Source organism: Pristiophorus japonicus, chromosome 14 (assembly GCF_044704955.1).
Source record: "Pristiophorus japonicus isolate sPriJap1 chromosome 14, sPriJap1.hap1, whole genome shotgun sequence".
Classification (NCBI taxonomy): Eukaryota; Metazoa; Chordata; class Chondrichthyes; family Pristiophoridae; genus Pristiophorus; species Pristiophorus japonicus.
In genome coordinates, this window is record NC_091990.1 from 65,299,163 (window position 1) to 65,317,138 (window position 17,976).

General features: G+C 49.1%; 1 protein-coding gene across 15 annotated transcripts in view; it reads left to right on the forward strand.

The window, feature by feature from the left end:
* Positions 1 to 17,976, forward strand: part of col16a1 (collagen, type XVI, alpha 1) — a 618,256-nt gene that overhangs the window by 561,356 nt on the left and 38,924 nt on the right. For all 15 annotated transcript variants that reach the window (XM_070899262.1, XM_070899261.1, XM_070899260.1 and 12 more), the window contains 2 exons: positions 4,548 to 4,601; positions 5,410 to 5,460. In XM_070899262.1, coding sequence (XP_070755363.1) covers positions 4,548 to 4,601; positions 5,410 to 5,460 — 105 coding nt within the window. The remainder of the gene's footprint in view (positions 1 to 4,547; positions 4,602 to 5,409; positions 5,461 to 17,976) is intronic.

The window sequence follows — 17,976 nt, forward strand, 5'->3', positions numbered from 1 at the left end:
GTGACTTCAGAGACAGGGGATCCCCAGGAGTGTGAATTGTATATAGGGCATCCCTGGGTGTGTGTCCTTATACACACGGAGTTCCTCGGAGTGTGTCCTTGTATAACAGAGTCCCTCAGAGTGTGTCCTTGTTGACAGATGGTCCCCGGGGGTGTGTCCTTATATATAGGGGGTCCCCGGGAGTGTGTCCTTTTATACAGGGGGTCCCTGAAAGAGTGAACTTGTACACAGGGGATCCCCGGGAGTGTGTCCTTGTATACAGTGTGTCCCCTGGAGTGTGTCCATGTTGACAGGGGTCTCTAGCCGTGTGTCCTTCTATACATGGGTCCCCGCGAGAGTGACCTTAGAGACACATTCCCGGGGACCATCTGTCAACAAGGACACACTCTGAGGGACCCCGTTATACAAGGACACACTCCGAAGGACCGTGTGTATATAAGGACACACGCCCAGGGACGCCCTGTATACAATTCACACTCCTGGGGACCCCCTGTCTTTGAAGTCACTCTCCCCGGGAGAGTGTCCTTGTATACAGGGGGTCCCAGGGAGTGTGTCCTTGTATACAGGCAGTCTCCAGGAGTGTGTCCTTGTATACAGGGGGTCACTGGGAGTGTTTCTTTGTATACAGAGGGTCCCTGACAAATGTGTCCTTGTATACAGGGGGCCTCTGGGTTGTGTCCTTGTATACAGGGGGTCCCCGGGAGTGTGTCCTTGTATAACGGGATCCCTCAGAGTGTGTCCTTGTTGACAGATGGTCTCCGGGAGTGTGTCCTTGTATACAGGGGGTCCCCGGGAGTGTGTCCTTGTATAACGGGGTCCCTCAGAGTGTGTCCTTGTTGACAGATGGTCCCCGGGAGTGTGTCCTTGTATATAGGGGGTCCCCGGAAGTGTGTCCTTGTATATAGGGGATCCCCGGGAGTGTGTCCTTGTATATAGGGGGTCCCCGGGAGTGTGCCCTTGTATACAGAGGATCTCTGACAATGTGTCCTTGTATACAGTCAGTCCCCGGGTGTGTATCTTTCCATACAGGGTGTCCCCAAGAGTGTATCATTGTATACAGGGTGTCCCCGGGGAGTGTGTCCTTATACCGGGAGTGTGACCTTATAGACAGTTGGGTGTCCCTGTATACAGGGGTGCCCGAGAGTGTGTCCTTGTATACACGGGGTCCCCAGGAGTGTGTCCTTGTATACACGGGATCCGCTGGAGTGTGCCCTTGAGTACAGGGCATCACCGGGAGTGTGTCCTTGTCTACAGGGGGCCCCCGGGAGTGTGTCCTTGAATACAGGGGTTCCCTGGGAGATTATCATTGTATACAGAGGGTCCCTGGCAGTGTGTCCTTGTATACAGGGGTCCCCGGGTGTGTATCCTTCTATACAGGGTGGCTCTGCTGTGTGTCCTTGTATACATAGGGTCCCAGTTGGGTGTCCTTGGATACAGAGGGTCCCCAGGATAGTTTCCTTGTATACACGGGGTCCCCGGGCGTGTATCTTTGTGTGCAGGGGTACCCCGGGAGTGAGTCCTTGTATACAGGGGGTCCCCGGGTGTGTGTCCTACATAAGAACGTAAGAAATAGGAGCAGGAGTAGGCCACCTGGCCTCTCGAGCCTGCTCCGTCATTTAATAAGATCATGGCTGATCTGATCATGGAATTAGCTCTACTTCCCTGCCCGCTCCCCATAACCCTTTATTCCCTTATCGCTCAAAAATCTGTCCATCCCCACCTTAAATATATTCAATGACCCAGCCTCCACAGCTCTTTGGGGCAGAGAATTCCACAGATTTACAACCGTCTGAGAGAAGAAATTCCTCTCCATCTCGGTTTTAAATGGGTAGACCCTAATTCTGAGACTATGTCCCCTAGTTCTAGTTTCGCCTATGAGTGGAAGTATTCTCCCTGCATGCACCTTGTCGAGCCCCCTCATTATCTTATATGTTTCGATAAGATCATCATTCATTACTCTGAACTCCAATGAGTATAGGCCCAACCTGCTCAACCTATTTTCATGTCAAACCCCTCATCTCCAAAATCAACCTAGTGAACCCTCTCTGAACAGCCTCCAATGCAAGTATATCCTTCCTTAAATACGGAGACCAAAACTGTACGCAGTATTCCAGGTGTGGCCTCACCAATAGTCTGTACAGTTGTAGCAGGACTTCTCTGCTTTTATACTCTATCCCCCTTGCAATAAAGGCCAACATTCCATTTGCCTTCCTGATTACTTGTTGTACCTGCATACTAACTTTTTGTGTTTCATGCACAAGGACCCCCAGGTCCCTCTGTACTGCAGCACTTTGCAATTTTTCTCCATTTAAATTATAATTTGTTTTTCTATTTTTTCTGCCAAAGTGGATAACCTCACATTTTCCCACATTATACTCCATCTGCTAAATTTGTGCCCATTCACTTAGCCTGTCTATATCCCTTTGCAGATTTTTTGTGTCCTCCTCACAATTTGCTCTCCCACCCATCTTTGTATCATCAGCAAACTTGGCTACATTACACTCGGTCCCTTCATCCAAGTCATTAATATAGATTGTAAATAGTTGAGGCCCCTGCACCGATCCCTGCAGCACCCCACTAGTCATTGTTTGCCAACCGGAAAATGACCTATTTATCCTGACTCTCTGTTTTCTGTAGTTAGCCAATCCTCTATCCATGCTAATATATTACCCCCAAGCCTGTGAGCTTTTATTTTGTGGAAATCCAAATACACCACATCCATTGGTTCCACCTTATCTACCCTGCTCGTTACATCCTCAAAGAACTCCAGCAAATTTGTCAAACATGATTTTCCTTTCATAAAACCATGCTGACTTTGCTTGATTGAATCGTGCTTTTCCAAATGTCCCATTACTGCTGCCTTAATAATGGACTCCAGCATTTTCCCAACGACAGATGTTAGACTAACTGGTCTATAGTTTCCTGCTTTTTTAAATAGAGGCATTATATTTGCGGTTTTCCAAACTGCTGGCAGTACCTCAGAATCCAGGGAATTTTGGTAAATTACAACTAATGCATTCACTATCTCTGCAGCCACTTCTTTTAAGACCCTAGAATGTAAGCCATCAGGTCCAGGAGACTTGTCCGCCTTTAGTCCCATTATTTTACCGGGTACTACTTCATTAGTGATTGCATTAAATTCCTCCCTCCCTATATCCCCTTGATTATCCACTATTGGGATGTTTTTAGTATCATCTACCGTGAAGACCGATACAAAATATTTGTTTAACGTCTCTGCCATTTCTCTGTTCTCCGTTATTAGTTCCCCAGTCTCATCCTCTAGGGGACCAACATTTACTTTAGCCACTCTTTTCCTTTTTATGTTCCTTGTTTACAGGAGGTCCCGGTAGTGCGTACTTGTATGCAGGGGGTCCCTAGGAGAGTGTTCTTGTATACATGGGTCCCCGGGAGAGTGAACTTGTATACAGGGGTCCCCAGGAGTGTGTCCCTGTATAGAGCTGGTCCCCGGGGAGTGTGCCCTTGTATACTGTATGTCACGGGAGTGTGACCTTGTAGACAGGAGGTCACCAGTAGGGTGTCTTTGTATATGGAGGGTCCCCGGGAGACTGTCTTTGTATACAGGGGGTTGCCGGGAGAGTGTCCTTGTAAACATGGAGTCCCGGGAGTGTGTTGTATCCAAGGGGTTCCCGGAAATGTGTGCTTGTATACAGTGGGGCCCCAGGTGTGTATCCTTGTATACAGGGAGACCCCGCGAATGCATCCTTGTATACAGGGGGTCCCCGGGTGTGTATCCTTCTATACAGTGTGTCCTTGTATACATGGGTCCCCAGTTGGGTGTCCTTGTATACAGGGGTGTCTGAGAGTGTGTCCTTGTATGCAGAGGGTCGCCGGGAGAGTGTTCTTGTAAATAGGGTGTTCCCGGGAGTGTGTCCTTGTATACAGGAGGTCCCCAGGATAGTATCATTAATATATATCAAAAAAAGCAGTGGTCCTAGTACCGACCCCTAGGGAACACTATCTTCCTCCAGTACGAAAAACAACCGTTCACCACTTCTCTCTGTTTCCTGTCACTCAGCCAAATATCAATGCTGCCACTGTCTCTTTTATTCCATGGGCTTCAACTTTGCTGGCAAGCCTATTATGTGGCACTTTGTCAAACACCTTTTGAAAGTCCATGTACACCACATCAACCGCATTGCCCTCATAAACCCTCTCTGTTACCTCATCAAAAAACTCGATCAAGTTGGTTAAACATGATTTGCTTTAACAAATCCGTGCTGGCTTTAATATATAAAGGCAAGTTGTTGTTGAATCGTTTCTCACTCAGCCAAACTTTCAACCTTGTTTTGAAATACTCGGGTGCAGGAATATGAACTGCATTATATTTTTGTAAAGTGTTTATGGACTGAGCCTGGATTTAAAGGGCCACTCGCAAACTGAAACAAGACAGAAGTGCTTCTGTCACAGAGGGTGATACCCACCTGCTCTGTGCCTGTCTTCTGTCTCAGAGCAGCTACACAATGATGTATGGAAACATCACCTCGGATCCTAAATGCAAATGACAGTGGATTTCTGTTTGTTTGCAGGGTGAACCTGGCCCACCGGGGCCCGCGGGACCTCTGGGACGCCCCGGGCACGTTGTGAGTATTATTAATGTTCAGCTCAGGGTTGTGTTTCATTCGGGATGTCCCGGGGTGGAATGTCCATGAGGGTAGTCCTGATTTCCTTGCTTTGACTTGGGACGTTTACCCCCTTTCTCCGTGTATTTCCCGGGAGACAGCAGAACTCCAGCGAAATTAGGGTGAGTTACAGAAGCCTCAAAACACACACACAGTGGCCCCGAAACTTCCCTGGCCCAAATCCCAGGGGTTGGGGTTATGTCACCCTGGCCCAAGCCGAACTGGACCTTATAAAGCAGAACAGCCCACACCCCACCCGTGACCCCCGTTGAAGGTCTCTGAAGCCCAAAGGGCGCGAAGAGGCAGTCTCCTGTCTTCATTCCAAAAGGAGCCATTGTACAGAAACGAGTACAGCAAGAGTGATCCCCTCTGTCTACTACATGATCAAGTCTCCCCATAGCCTCAAAACAGAATATTCCAGAGAAGCCCAGGAACTCTCTCTGAGATGCCCTCTTGATGTGGGGGTTTGCGAACAGAATATCCAGCCACAGTTCCCCCTCCTCCAACGAACTAGATGGCATCTCGGAGTAACTGGGATCTGCACCGGATTGCAGGATCCACAGGTGAACATCAGGCTTTGAGCTCTCCCTAGCCCCGAGGTGTTTGGGGCTATGTGTGATTGTGCGAAGCACTTAAGCTGTTCTGTGCATTACTCAGCCTGGCCTTCTGTGCCTCTCTGTTCGAGCCCAGGGTCTGAGCCTATGAATGGGCTCAGACTAATTTCTAGCCGATGGTCACCTCTATTTAACGGCATCTTCCTCATTCTCAGGGCGCAGGTGGGACTCCAGGCAATCCAGGTCCTGCAGGACCTCCAGGAATGGTGAGTCAGAACAAATGACCTCATAGAGGAGACACATCTCGGGTATCAGTACAGCTCTCTGGTACACCTTCACTGACAGTACAGCACTTTGGTACACTGTGACTGACAGTACAGCACTTTGGTACACTGTGACTGACAGTACAGCTCTCTGAGACACGGTCACTGACAGTACAGCTCTCTGATACACCGTCACTGACAGTACCGCTCTCTGATATGCCTTCAGTGACAGTATAGCTCTCTGGTTTGCAGCGACTGACAGTACAGCTCTCTCTCTCTCTCTCTCTCTCTCTCTCTCTCGCTGATGCACCGTCACTGACAGTACAGCTCTCTCCCTCTCTCTTGCTGACACACCATCACTGACAGTAGAGCTCTTTGATACACCGTCACTGACGGTACAGCTCTCTGACACACACTCACTGACAGTACAGCTCTCTCCCTCTCTCTCTCGCTGATACATCGTCACTGACAGTACAGCTCTCTTCCTCTCTCTCGCTGACATACCGTCACTGACAGTACAGCTCTCTGATATACCGTCACTGACAGTACATCTCTCTGATATAGCGTGACTGACAGTACAGCTCTCTGATACACCGTCACTGACAGTACAGATCTCTGATACACCGTCACTGACATTATAGCTCTCTGATACACCGTGACTGACAGTACATCTCTCCGGTACACCATCGCTGATATTACAGCTCTCTGATACAACGTCACTGACAGTAAAGCCCTCTGATACACTGTCACTGACAGTAACGCTCTCTGATATGCCTTCACTTACAGTATAGCTCTCTGATTCGCAGCGACTGACAGTACAGCTCTCTCCCTCTCTCTCTCTCTCTCTCGCTGATACACCCTCACTGACAGTACATCTCTCTCTCTCTCTCTCGCACTCTCGCTGACACACCGTCGCTGATATTACAGCTCTCTGATACACCGTCACTGAGGGTACAGCTCTCTGATACACAGTCATTGATATTAGAGCTCTCTGATTCACCGTCAGTGACAGTACAGCTCTCTGATACAAAGTCAGAGACAGTACAGCTCTCTGATATACCGTCACAGACAGTACAGCTCTCTGACTCGCAGCGACTGACAGTACAGCTCTCTCCCTCTCATACTCTCGCTGATACACCATCACTGACAGTAGAGCTCTCTCCCTCTCTCTCTCTCTCTCTCGCTGATACACCGTCACTGAGAGTACAGCTCTCTGATAGACCGTCACTGACAGTACAGCTCTCTGATACACCTTCACTGACAGTACAGCTCTCTGATACACCGTCACTGACAGTACATCTCTCTGATATAGCGTGGCTGACAGTTCAACTCTCAGGTACACCGTCACTGACAGTACCGCTCTCTGATACACGGTCACTGACAGTATAGCTCTCTGATTAGCAGCGACTGACAGTACAGCTCTCTCTCTCTCTCTCTCTCTCTCTCTCGCTGATACACCCTCACTGACAGTACAGCTCTCTCTCTCTCTCTCTCACTCTCGCTGACACACCGTCGCTGATATTACAGCTCTTTGATACACCGTCACTGACAGTAGAGCTCTCTGATATACCGTCAGTGACAGTACAGCTCTCTAATACACCGACACAGACAGTACAGCTCTCTGATACACCGTCAGAGACAGTACAGCTCTCTGATTCGCAGCGACTGACAGTACAGCTCTCTCCCTCTCATACTCTCGCTGATACACCATCACTGACAGTAGAGCTCTCTCCCTCTCTCTATCTCTCTCTCTCTCTCTCTCTCTCTCGCTGATACACCGTCACTGAGAGTACAGCTCTCTGATACACCGTCACTGACAGTACAGCTCTTTGATACACCGACACAGACAGTACAGCTCTCTGATACACGGTCACTGACAGTACAGCTCTCTGATACACCCTCGCTGATATTACAGCTCTCTGATACACGGTCACTGACAGTACAGCTCTCTGATACACCCTCGCTGATATTACAGCTCTCTGATACACCGTCACTGACAGTACCGCTCTCTGATATGCCTTCACTGACAGTATAGCTCTCTGATTTGCAGCGACTGACAGTACAGCTCTCTTCCTCTCTCTCTCTCTCTCTTGCTGATGCACCGTTACTGACAGTACAGCTCTCTCCCTCGCTCTCGCTGACACACCAACACTGACAGTACATCTCTTTGATACAGCGTCACTGACGGTGCAGCTCTCTGATACATAGTCACTGACACTACAGCTCTCTGATACACCGTCGCTGACATTACAGCTCTCTGATACAGTGTCACTGACAGTACAGCTCTCTGATACACCCTCACAGACATTACAGCTCTCTGATACACCGTCACGAACAATACAATTCTCTGATACACCGTCACTGACCGTCCAGCTCTCTGGTACACCGTCACTGACAATACAACTTTCTGATACACCATCGCTGACATTACAGATCTCTGATACACCGTCGCTGACAGGACAGCTCTCTGATACACCGTCACTGACAGTACAACACTCTGATGCACTGTCACTGACAGTACAGCTCTCTGAATCACTGTCACTTACAGGACAGCTCACTGATATACTGTCACTGACAGTACAGCTCTCTGGTACACCATGACTGAGTACATCTCTCTGATACACCGTGACTGACAGTACAGCTCTCTGAAACACCGTCACTGACAGTACAGCTCTGTGATACACCATCACTGACAGTACAGCTCTCTGATGCACCATCACTGACAGTACAGCTCTGTGATACACCATCACTGACAGTATAGCTCTCTGATTCGCAGCAACTGACAGTACAGCTCTCTCCCTCTCACTCATTCTCTCTCGCTGATACACCTTCACTGACAGTACAGCTGTCTCTCTTTCTCTCTCTCTCGCTGACACACCATCACTGACAGTGCAGCTCTTTGATACACAGTCACTGATGGTACAGCTCTCTGATACACCGTCACTGATAGTAAAGCTCTCTGATACACTGTCACTGACAGTACAGCTCTCTAACACATCATCACTGACAATACGGCTCTCTGATACACAGTCACTGATGGTACAGCTCTCTGATATACCGACACAGACAGTCCAGCCCTCTGATACACCGTCACTGACAGTATAGCTCTCTGATATGCCTTCACTGACAGTATAACTCGCTGATTCGCAGCGACTGACAGTACAGCTCTCTCCCTCTCTCTCTCTCTCTCTGTCGCGCTGATGCACCGTCACTGACAGTACAGCTCTTTGATACACCGTCACTGACGGTACAGCTCTCTGATACACAGTCACTGACCGTACTGCTCTCTGATACACAGTCACTGAATGTACAGCTCTCTCTCTCCCTCTCTCTCGCTGACACACCGTCACTGACAGTACAGCTCTCTGATACACCGTCACTGACAGTACAGCTCTCTGATACACCGTCAGTGACAGTACAGCTCTCTGATACACCGTCACTGACAGTACAGCTCTCTGATTCACAGCGACTGACAGTACAGCTCTCTCCCTCTCTCTCTCTCGCTGATACAACGTCACTGACAGCACAGCTCTCTGATACACCATCACTGACACTACAGCTCTCTGATACACCGTCACTGACAGTACAGCTCTCTGTTACACCATCACTGACAGTACAGCTCTCTGGTACACTGTGACTGACGCTACTGCTCTCTGATACACTGTCACTGACAGGACAGCTCTCTGATACACTGTCACTGAGAGTACAGCTCTCTGAAACACTGTCACTGACAGGACAGCTCTCTGATACACTGTCACTGAGAGTACAGCTCTCTGAAACACTGTCACTGACAGTACAGCTCTCTGATATACTGACACTGACAGTACAGCTCTCTGATACACCATGACTGACAGTACAGCTCTCTGATACACTGACACTGACATTTGAGCTCTCTGATACACCATCACTGACAGCACAGCTCTGATACACTGTCACTGACCGTACAGCTCTCTGATACACCGTGACTGACAGTGCAGCTCTCTGATACACCATCACTGACAGTACAGCTCTGTGATACACCGTCACCACCAGTGCAGCTCTCTGATACACCGTGACTGACATTATAGCTCTCTGATACACCGTCACTGACAGTACAGCTCTCTGATACACCGTGACTGACACTACAGCCCTCTGATACAACGTCACTGACAGTACCGCTCTCTGATATGCCTTCACTTACAGTATAGCTCTCTGATTCGCAGCGACTGACAGTACAGCTCTCTCTCTCTCTCACTGTCGTTGACAGACTGTCGCTGATATTACAGCTCTTTGATACACCGTCACTGACAGTAGAGCTCTCTGATTCACCGTCAGTGACAGTACAGCTCTCTGATACACCGTCAGTGACAGTACAGCTCTCTGATACACCGTCAGAGACAGTACAGCTCTCTGATCTACCGACACAGACAGTGCAGCTCTCTGATTCGCAGCGACTGACAGTACAGCTCTCTCCCTCTCATACTCTCGCTGATACACCATCACTGTCAGTAGAGCTCTCTCGCTCTCTCTCTCTCTCGCTGATACACCGTCACTGAGAGTACAGCTCTCTGATACACCGTCAGTGACAGTACAGCTCTCTAATACACCGTCACAGACTGTACAGCTCTCTGATACACCGTCACTGACATTAGAGCTCTCTGATACACCGTCACTGACAGTACAGCTGTCTGATGCACCATCGCCGACAGTATAGCTCTCTGATACGCCTTCAGTGACAGTACAGCTCACTGATTCACAGCGACTGACAGTACAGCTCTCTCCCTCTCTCTCTCTCGCTGATACACCGTCACTGACAGCACAGCTCTCTGATACACCATCACTGACACTACAGCTCTCTGATACACCGCCACTGACAGTACAGCACTTTGGTACACTGTGACTGACACTACTGCTCTCTGATACACCGTCACTGACAGGACAGCTCTCTGATACACTGTCACTGAGAGTACAGCTCTCTGAAACACTGTCACTGACAGTACAGCTCTCTGATATACTGTCACTGACAGTACAGCTCTCTGATACACCATGACTGACAGTACAGCTCTCTGATACACCGACACTGACATTTGAGCTCCCTGATACACCATCACTGACAGTACAGCTCTGATACACCGTCACTGACCGTACAGCTCTCTGATACATCGTGACTGACAGTACAGCTCTCTGATACATCATCACTGACAGTACAGCTCTGTGATATGCCTTCACTGACAGTATAGCTCTCTGATTTGCAGCGACTGACAGTACAGCTCTCTCCCTCTCTCTTGCTGATGCACCGTTACTGACAGTACAGCTCTCTCCCTCGCTCTCGCTGACACACCATCACTGACAGTATAGCTCTTTGATACAGCGTCACTGACGGTACAGCTCTCTGATACACAGTCACTGACACTACAACTCTCTGATACACCGTCGCTGACATTCCAGCTCTCTGATACAGCGTCACTGACAGTAAAGCTCTCTGATACACCCTCACAGACATTACAGCTCTCTGATACACTGTCACTGACAGACAGTACAGCTCTCTGATACACCGTCACTGAGAGTACATCTCTCTGATATAGCGTGACTAACAGTACAACTCTCTGGTACACCGTCACTGACAGTACAGCTCTCTGATACACCGTCAGTGACAGTACAGCTCTCTAATACACCGTCACAGACAGTACAGCTCTCTGATACACGGTCACAGACAGTACAGCTCTGTGATACACCGTCACTGACAGTACAGCTCTCTGATTCGCAGCGACTGACAGTACAGCTCTCTCCCTCCCATACTCTCGCTGATACACCATCACTGACAGTACAGCTTTCTCCCTCTCTCTCTCTCTCTCTCTCTCTCTCTCTCTCTCTCTGATACGCCGTCACTGACAGTACAGCTCTGTGATACACCGTCACTGATATTACATCTCACTGATACAACGTCACTGATAGTACAGCCCTTTGATACACCGTCACTGACAGTACCGCTCTCTGATATGCCTTCACTTACAGTATAGCTCTCTGATTCGTAGCGACTGACAGTACAGCTCTCTCCCTCTCTCTCTCTCTCGCTGATACACCCTAACTGACAGTACAGCTCTCTCTCTCTCTCTCTCACTCTCACTGACACACCGTCGCTGATATTACAGCTCTCTGATACACCGTCACTGAGGGTACAGCTCTCTGATACACAGTCATTGATATTAGAGCTCTCTGATTCACCGTCAGTGACAGTACAGCTCTCTGATACACCGTCAGAGACAGTACAGCTCTCTGATATACCGACACAGACAGTACAGCTCTCTGACTCGCAGCGACTGACAGTACAGCTCTCTCCCTCTCATACTCTCGCTGATACACCATCACTGACAGTAGAGCTCTCTCCCTCTCTCTCTTTCTCTCTCTCGCTGATACACCGTCACTGAGTGTACAGCTCTCTGATAGACCGTCACTGACAGTACAGCTCTCTGATACACCTTCACTGACAGTACAGCTCTCTGATACACCGCCACTGACAGTACAGCTCTCTGATACACCGTCACTGACAGTACATCTCTCTGATATAGCGTGGCTGACAGTTCAACTCTCAGGTACACCGTCACTGACAGTAAAGCTCTCTGATACACCATCAGTGACAGTACAGCTCTCTAATACACCGTCACAGACAGTACAGCTCTCTGAATCACGGTCACTGACAGTACAGCTCTGTGATACACCGTCACTGACAGTACAGCTCTCTGATTCGTAGCAACTGACAGTACAGCTCTCTCCCTTTCATACTCTCGCTGATACACCATCACTGACAGTACAGCTCTCTCCCTCTCTCTCTCTCTCTCTCTCTCTCTCTCTCTCGCTGATACACCATCACTGACAGTACAGCTCTCTCCCTCTCTCTCTCTCTCTCTCGCTGATACGCCGTCACTGACATTATAGCTCTCTGATACACCGTGACTAACAGTACATCTCTCTGGTACACCATCGCTGATATTACAGCTCTCTGATACAACGTCACTGACAGTACAGCCCTCTGATACACTGTCACTGACAGTACCGCGCTCTGATATGCCTTCACTTACAGTATAGCTCTCTGATTCACAGCGACTGACAGTACAGCTCTCTCCCTCTCTCTCTCTCTCTCGCTGATACACCCTAACTGACAGTACAGCTCTCTCTCCCTCTCACTCTCGCTGACACACCGTCGCTGATATTACAGCTCTCTGATACACCGTCACTGACGGTACAGCTCTCTGATACACAGTTATTGATAGTAGAGCTCTCTGATTCACCGTCAGTGACATTACAGCTCTCTGATACACCGTCAGTGACAGTACAGCTCTGATACACCGTCACTGACCGTACAGCTCTCTGATACACCGTGATTGACAGTACAGCTCTCTGATACACCGTCACTGACAGTACAGCTCTCTGATATACCGTGACTGACAGTACCGCTCTCTGATATGCCTTCACTTACAGTATAGCTCTCTGATTCGCAGCGACTGACAGTACAACTCTCTCTCTCTCGCAGATACACCCTCACTGACAGTACAGCTCTCTCTCTCTCTCTCTCACTCTCGCTGACACACCGTCGCTGATATTACAGCTCTTTGATACACCGTCACTGACAGTAGAGCTCTCTGATTCACCGTCAGTGACAGTACAGATCTCTGATATACCGTCAGTGACAGTACAGCTCTCTAATACACCGACACAGACAGTACAGCTCTCTGATACACCGTCAGTGACAGTACAGCTCTGATACACCATCACTGACCGTACAGCTCTCTGATACACCGTGATTGACAGTACAGCTCTCTGATACAACGTCACTGACAGTACAGCCCTGTGATACACCGTCACTGACAGTACCGCGCTCTGATATGCCTTCACTTACAGTATAGCTCTCTGATTCACAGCGACTGACAGTACAGCTCTCTCCCTCTCTCTCTCTCTCTCTCTCGCTGATACACCCTAACTGACAGTACAGCTCTCTCTCTCCCTCTCACTCTCGCTGACACACCGTTGCTGATATTACAGCTCTCTGATACACCGTCACTGACAGTACAGCTCTCTGATACACAGTCATTGATGGTAGAGCTCTCTGATTCACCGTCAGTGACAGTACAGCTCTCTGATACACCGTACAGTGACAGTACAGCTCTCTGATACACCATGACTGACAGTACAGCTCTCTGATACACCGACACTGATATTTGAGCTCCCTGACACACCATCACTGACAGTACAGCTCTGATACACCGTCACTGACCGTACAGCTCTCTGATACACCGTGACTGACAGTACAGCTCTCTGATACACCATCACTGACAGTACAGCTCTGTGATACACTGTCACCACCAGTACAGCTCTCTGATACACCGTGACTGACAGTACAGCCCTCTAATACACCGTCGCTGACAGTACCGCTCTCTGATATGCCTTCACTGACAGTATAGCTCTCTGATTTGCAGCGACTGACAGTACAGCTCTCTCCCTCTCTCTTGCTGATGCACCGTTACTGACAGTACAGCTCTCTCCCTCGCTCTCGCTGACACACCATCACTGACAGTACAGCTCTTTGATACAGCGTCACTGACGGTACAGCTCTCTGATACAGAGTCACTGACACTACAGCTCTCTGATACACCGTCGCTGACATTCCAGCTCTCTGATACAGCGTCACTGACAGTAAAGCTCTCTGATACACCCTCACAGACATTACAGCTCTCTGATACACTGTCACTGACAGACAGTACAGCTCTCTGATACACCGTCACTGAGAGTACATCTCTCTGATATAGCGTGACTGACAGTACAACTCTCTGGTACACCGTCACTGACAGTACAGCTCTCTGATACACCGTCAGTGACAGTACAGCTCTCTAATACACCGTCACAGACAGTACAGCTCTCTGATACACGGTCACAGACAGTACAGCTCTGTGATACACCGTCACTGACAGTACAGCTCTCTGATTCGCAGCGACTGACAGTACAGCTCTCTCCCTCCCATAATCTCGCTGATACACCATCACTGACAGTACAGCTTTCTCCCTCTCTCTCTCTCTCTCTCTCTCTCTCTGATACGCCGTCACTGACAGTACAGCTCTGTGATACACCGTCACTGATATTACATCTCACTGATACAACGTCACTGATAGTACAGCCCTTTGATACACCGTCACTGACAGTACCGCTCTCTGTTATGCCTTCACTTACAGTATAGCTCTCTGATTCGCAGCGACTGACAGTACAGCTCTCTCCCTCTCTCTCTCTCGCTGATACACCCTAACTGACAGTACAGCTCTCTCTCTCTCTCTCACTCTCGCTGACACACCGTCGCTGATATTACAGCTCTCTGATACACCGTCACTGACGGTGCAGCTCTCTGATACACAGTCATTGATAGTAGAGCTCTCTGATTCATCGTCAGTGACAGTACAGCTCTCTGATACACCGTCAGTGACAGTACAGCTCTCTGATACACCGACACAGACAGTACAGCTCTCTGATTCACCGTCAGTGACAGTACAGCTCTCTGATACACCGTACAGTGACAGTACAGCTCTCTGATACACCGTCAGTGACAGTACAGCTCTGATACACCGTCACTGACCGTACAGCTCTCTGATACACCGTGATTGACAGTACAGCTCTCTGATACACCGTCACTGACAGTACAGCTCTCTGATACACCGTGACTGACAGTACCGCTCTCTGATATGCTTTCACTTACAGTATAGCTCTCTGATTCGCAGCGACTGACTGTGCAGCTCTCTCTCTCTCTCTCTCTCTCTCTCGCAGATACACGCTCACTGACAGTACAGCTCTCTCTCTCTCTCTCACTCTCGCTGACACACCGTCGCTGATATTACAGCTCTTTGATACACCGTCACTGACAGTGACAGTACAGCTCTCTGATATACCATCAGTGACAGTACAGCTCTCTAATACACCGACACAGACAGTACAGCTCTCTGATACACCGTCAGAGACAGTACAGCTCTCTGATTCGCAGCGACTGACAGTACAGCTCTCTCCCTCTCATACTCTCGCTGATACACCATCACTGACAGTAGAGCTCTCTCCTTCTCTCTATCTCTCTCTCTCTCTCTCTCTCTCGCTGATACACCGTCACTGAGAGTACAGCTCTCTGATACACTGTCACTGACAGTACAGCTCTTTGATACACCGACACAGACAGTACAGCTCTCTGATACACGGTCACTGACAGTACAGCTCTCTGATACACCCTCGCTGATATTACAGCTCTCTGATACACCGTCGCTGACAGGACAGCTCTCTGATACACCGTCACTGACAGTACAACACTCTGATGCACTGTCACTGACAGTACAGCTCTCTGAATCACTGTCACTTACAGGACAGCTCACTGATATACTGTCACTGACAGTACAGCTCTCTGGTACACCATGACTGACAGTACATCTCTCTGATACACCGTGACTGACAGTACAGCTCTCTGATACACAGTCACTGATGGTACAGCTCTCTGATACACAGTCACTGACAGTACAGCTCTCTGATACACCGTGACTGACAGTACATCTCTCTGATACACCGTGACTGACAGTACATCTCTCTGATACACCGTGACTGATAGTAAAGCTCTCTGATACACTGTCACTGACAGTACAGCTCTCTAACACAACATCACTGACATTACGGCTCTCTGATACACAGTCTCTGATGGTACAGCTCTCTGATATACCGACACAGACAGTCCAGCCCTCTGATACACCGTCACTGACAGTATAGCTCTCTGATATGCCTTCACTGACAGTATAACTCGCTGATTCGCAGCGACTGACAGTACAGCTCTCTCCCTCTCTCTCTCTCTCTGTCGCGCTGATGCACCGTCACTGACAGTACAGCTCTTTGATACACCGTCACTGACGGTACAGCTCTCTGATACACAGTCACTGACCGTACTGCTCTCTGATACACAGTCACTGAATGTACAGCTCTCTCCCTCCCTCTCTCTCGCTGACACACCGTCACTGACAGTACAGCTCTCTGATACACCGTCACTGACAGTACAGCTCTCTGATACACCGTCACTGAAGGTACTGCTCTCTGTTACACCGTCACTGATATTAGAGCTCTCTGATACACCGTCACTGACAGTACAGCTCTCTGATACACCGTCACTGACAGTACAGCTCTCTGATTCACAGTGACTGACAGTACAGCTCTCTCCCTCTCTCTCTCTCGCTGATACACCGTCACTGACAGCACAGCTCTCTGATACACCATCACTGACACTATAGCTCTCTGATACACCGTCACTGACAGTACAGCTCTCTGATACACCATCACTGACAGTACAGCTCTCTGATACACTGTCACTGACAGGACAGCTCTCTGATACACTGTCACTGAGAGTACAGCTCTCTGAAACACTGTCACTGACAGTACAGCTCTCTGATATACTGACACTGACAGTACAGCTCTCTGATACACCATGACTGACAGTACAGCTCTCTGATACACTGACATTTGAGCTCTCTGATACACCATCACTGACAGCACAGCTCTGATACACTGTCACTGACCGGACAGCTCTCTGATACACCGTGACTGACAGTACAGCTCTCTGATACACCATCACTGACAGTACAGCTCTGTGATACACCGTCACCACCAGTGCAGCTCTCTGATACACCGTGACTGACATTATAGCTCTCTGATACACCGTCACTGACTGTAGAGCTCTCTGATACACCGTGACTGACACTACAGCCCTCTGATACAACGTCACTGACAGCACCGCTCTCTGATATGCCTTCACTTACAGTATAGCTCTCTGATTCGCAGCGACTGACAGTACAGCACTCTACCTCTCTCTCTCTCTCTCGCTGATACACCCTCACTGACAGTACAGCTCTCTCTCTCTCTCTCTCACTGTCGCTGATACACCGTCGCTGATATTACAGCTCTTTGATACACCGTCACTGACAGTAGAGCTCTCTGATTCACCGTCAGTGACAGTACAGCTCTCTGATACACCGTCAGTGACAGTACAGCTCTCTGATACACCGTCAGAGACAGTACAGCTCTCTGATATACCGACACAGACAGTGCAGCTCTCTGATTCGCGGCGACTGACAGTACAGCTCTCTCCCTCTCATACTCTCGCTGATACACCATCACTGTCAGTAGAGCTCTCTCGCTCTCTCTCTCTCTCGCTGATACACCGTCGCTGATATTACAGCTCTTTGATACACCGTCACTGACAGTAGAGCTCTCTGATTCACCGTCAGTGACAGTACAGCTCTCTGATACACCGTCAGTGACAGTACAGCTCTCTGATACACCGTCAGAGACAGTACAGCTCTTTGATACACCGTCACTGACAGTATAGCTCTCTGATACACCTGACTGACAGTACAGCTCTCTGATGCAACGTCACTGACAGTACAGCCCTCTAATACACCGTCGCTGACAGTACCGCTCTCTGATATGCCTTCGCTGACAGTATAGCTCTCTGATTTGCAGCGACTGACAGTACAGCTC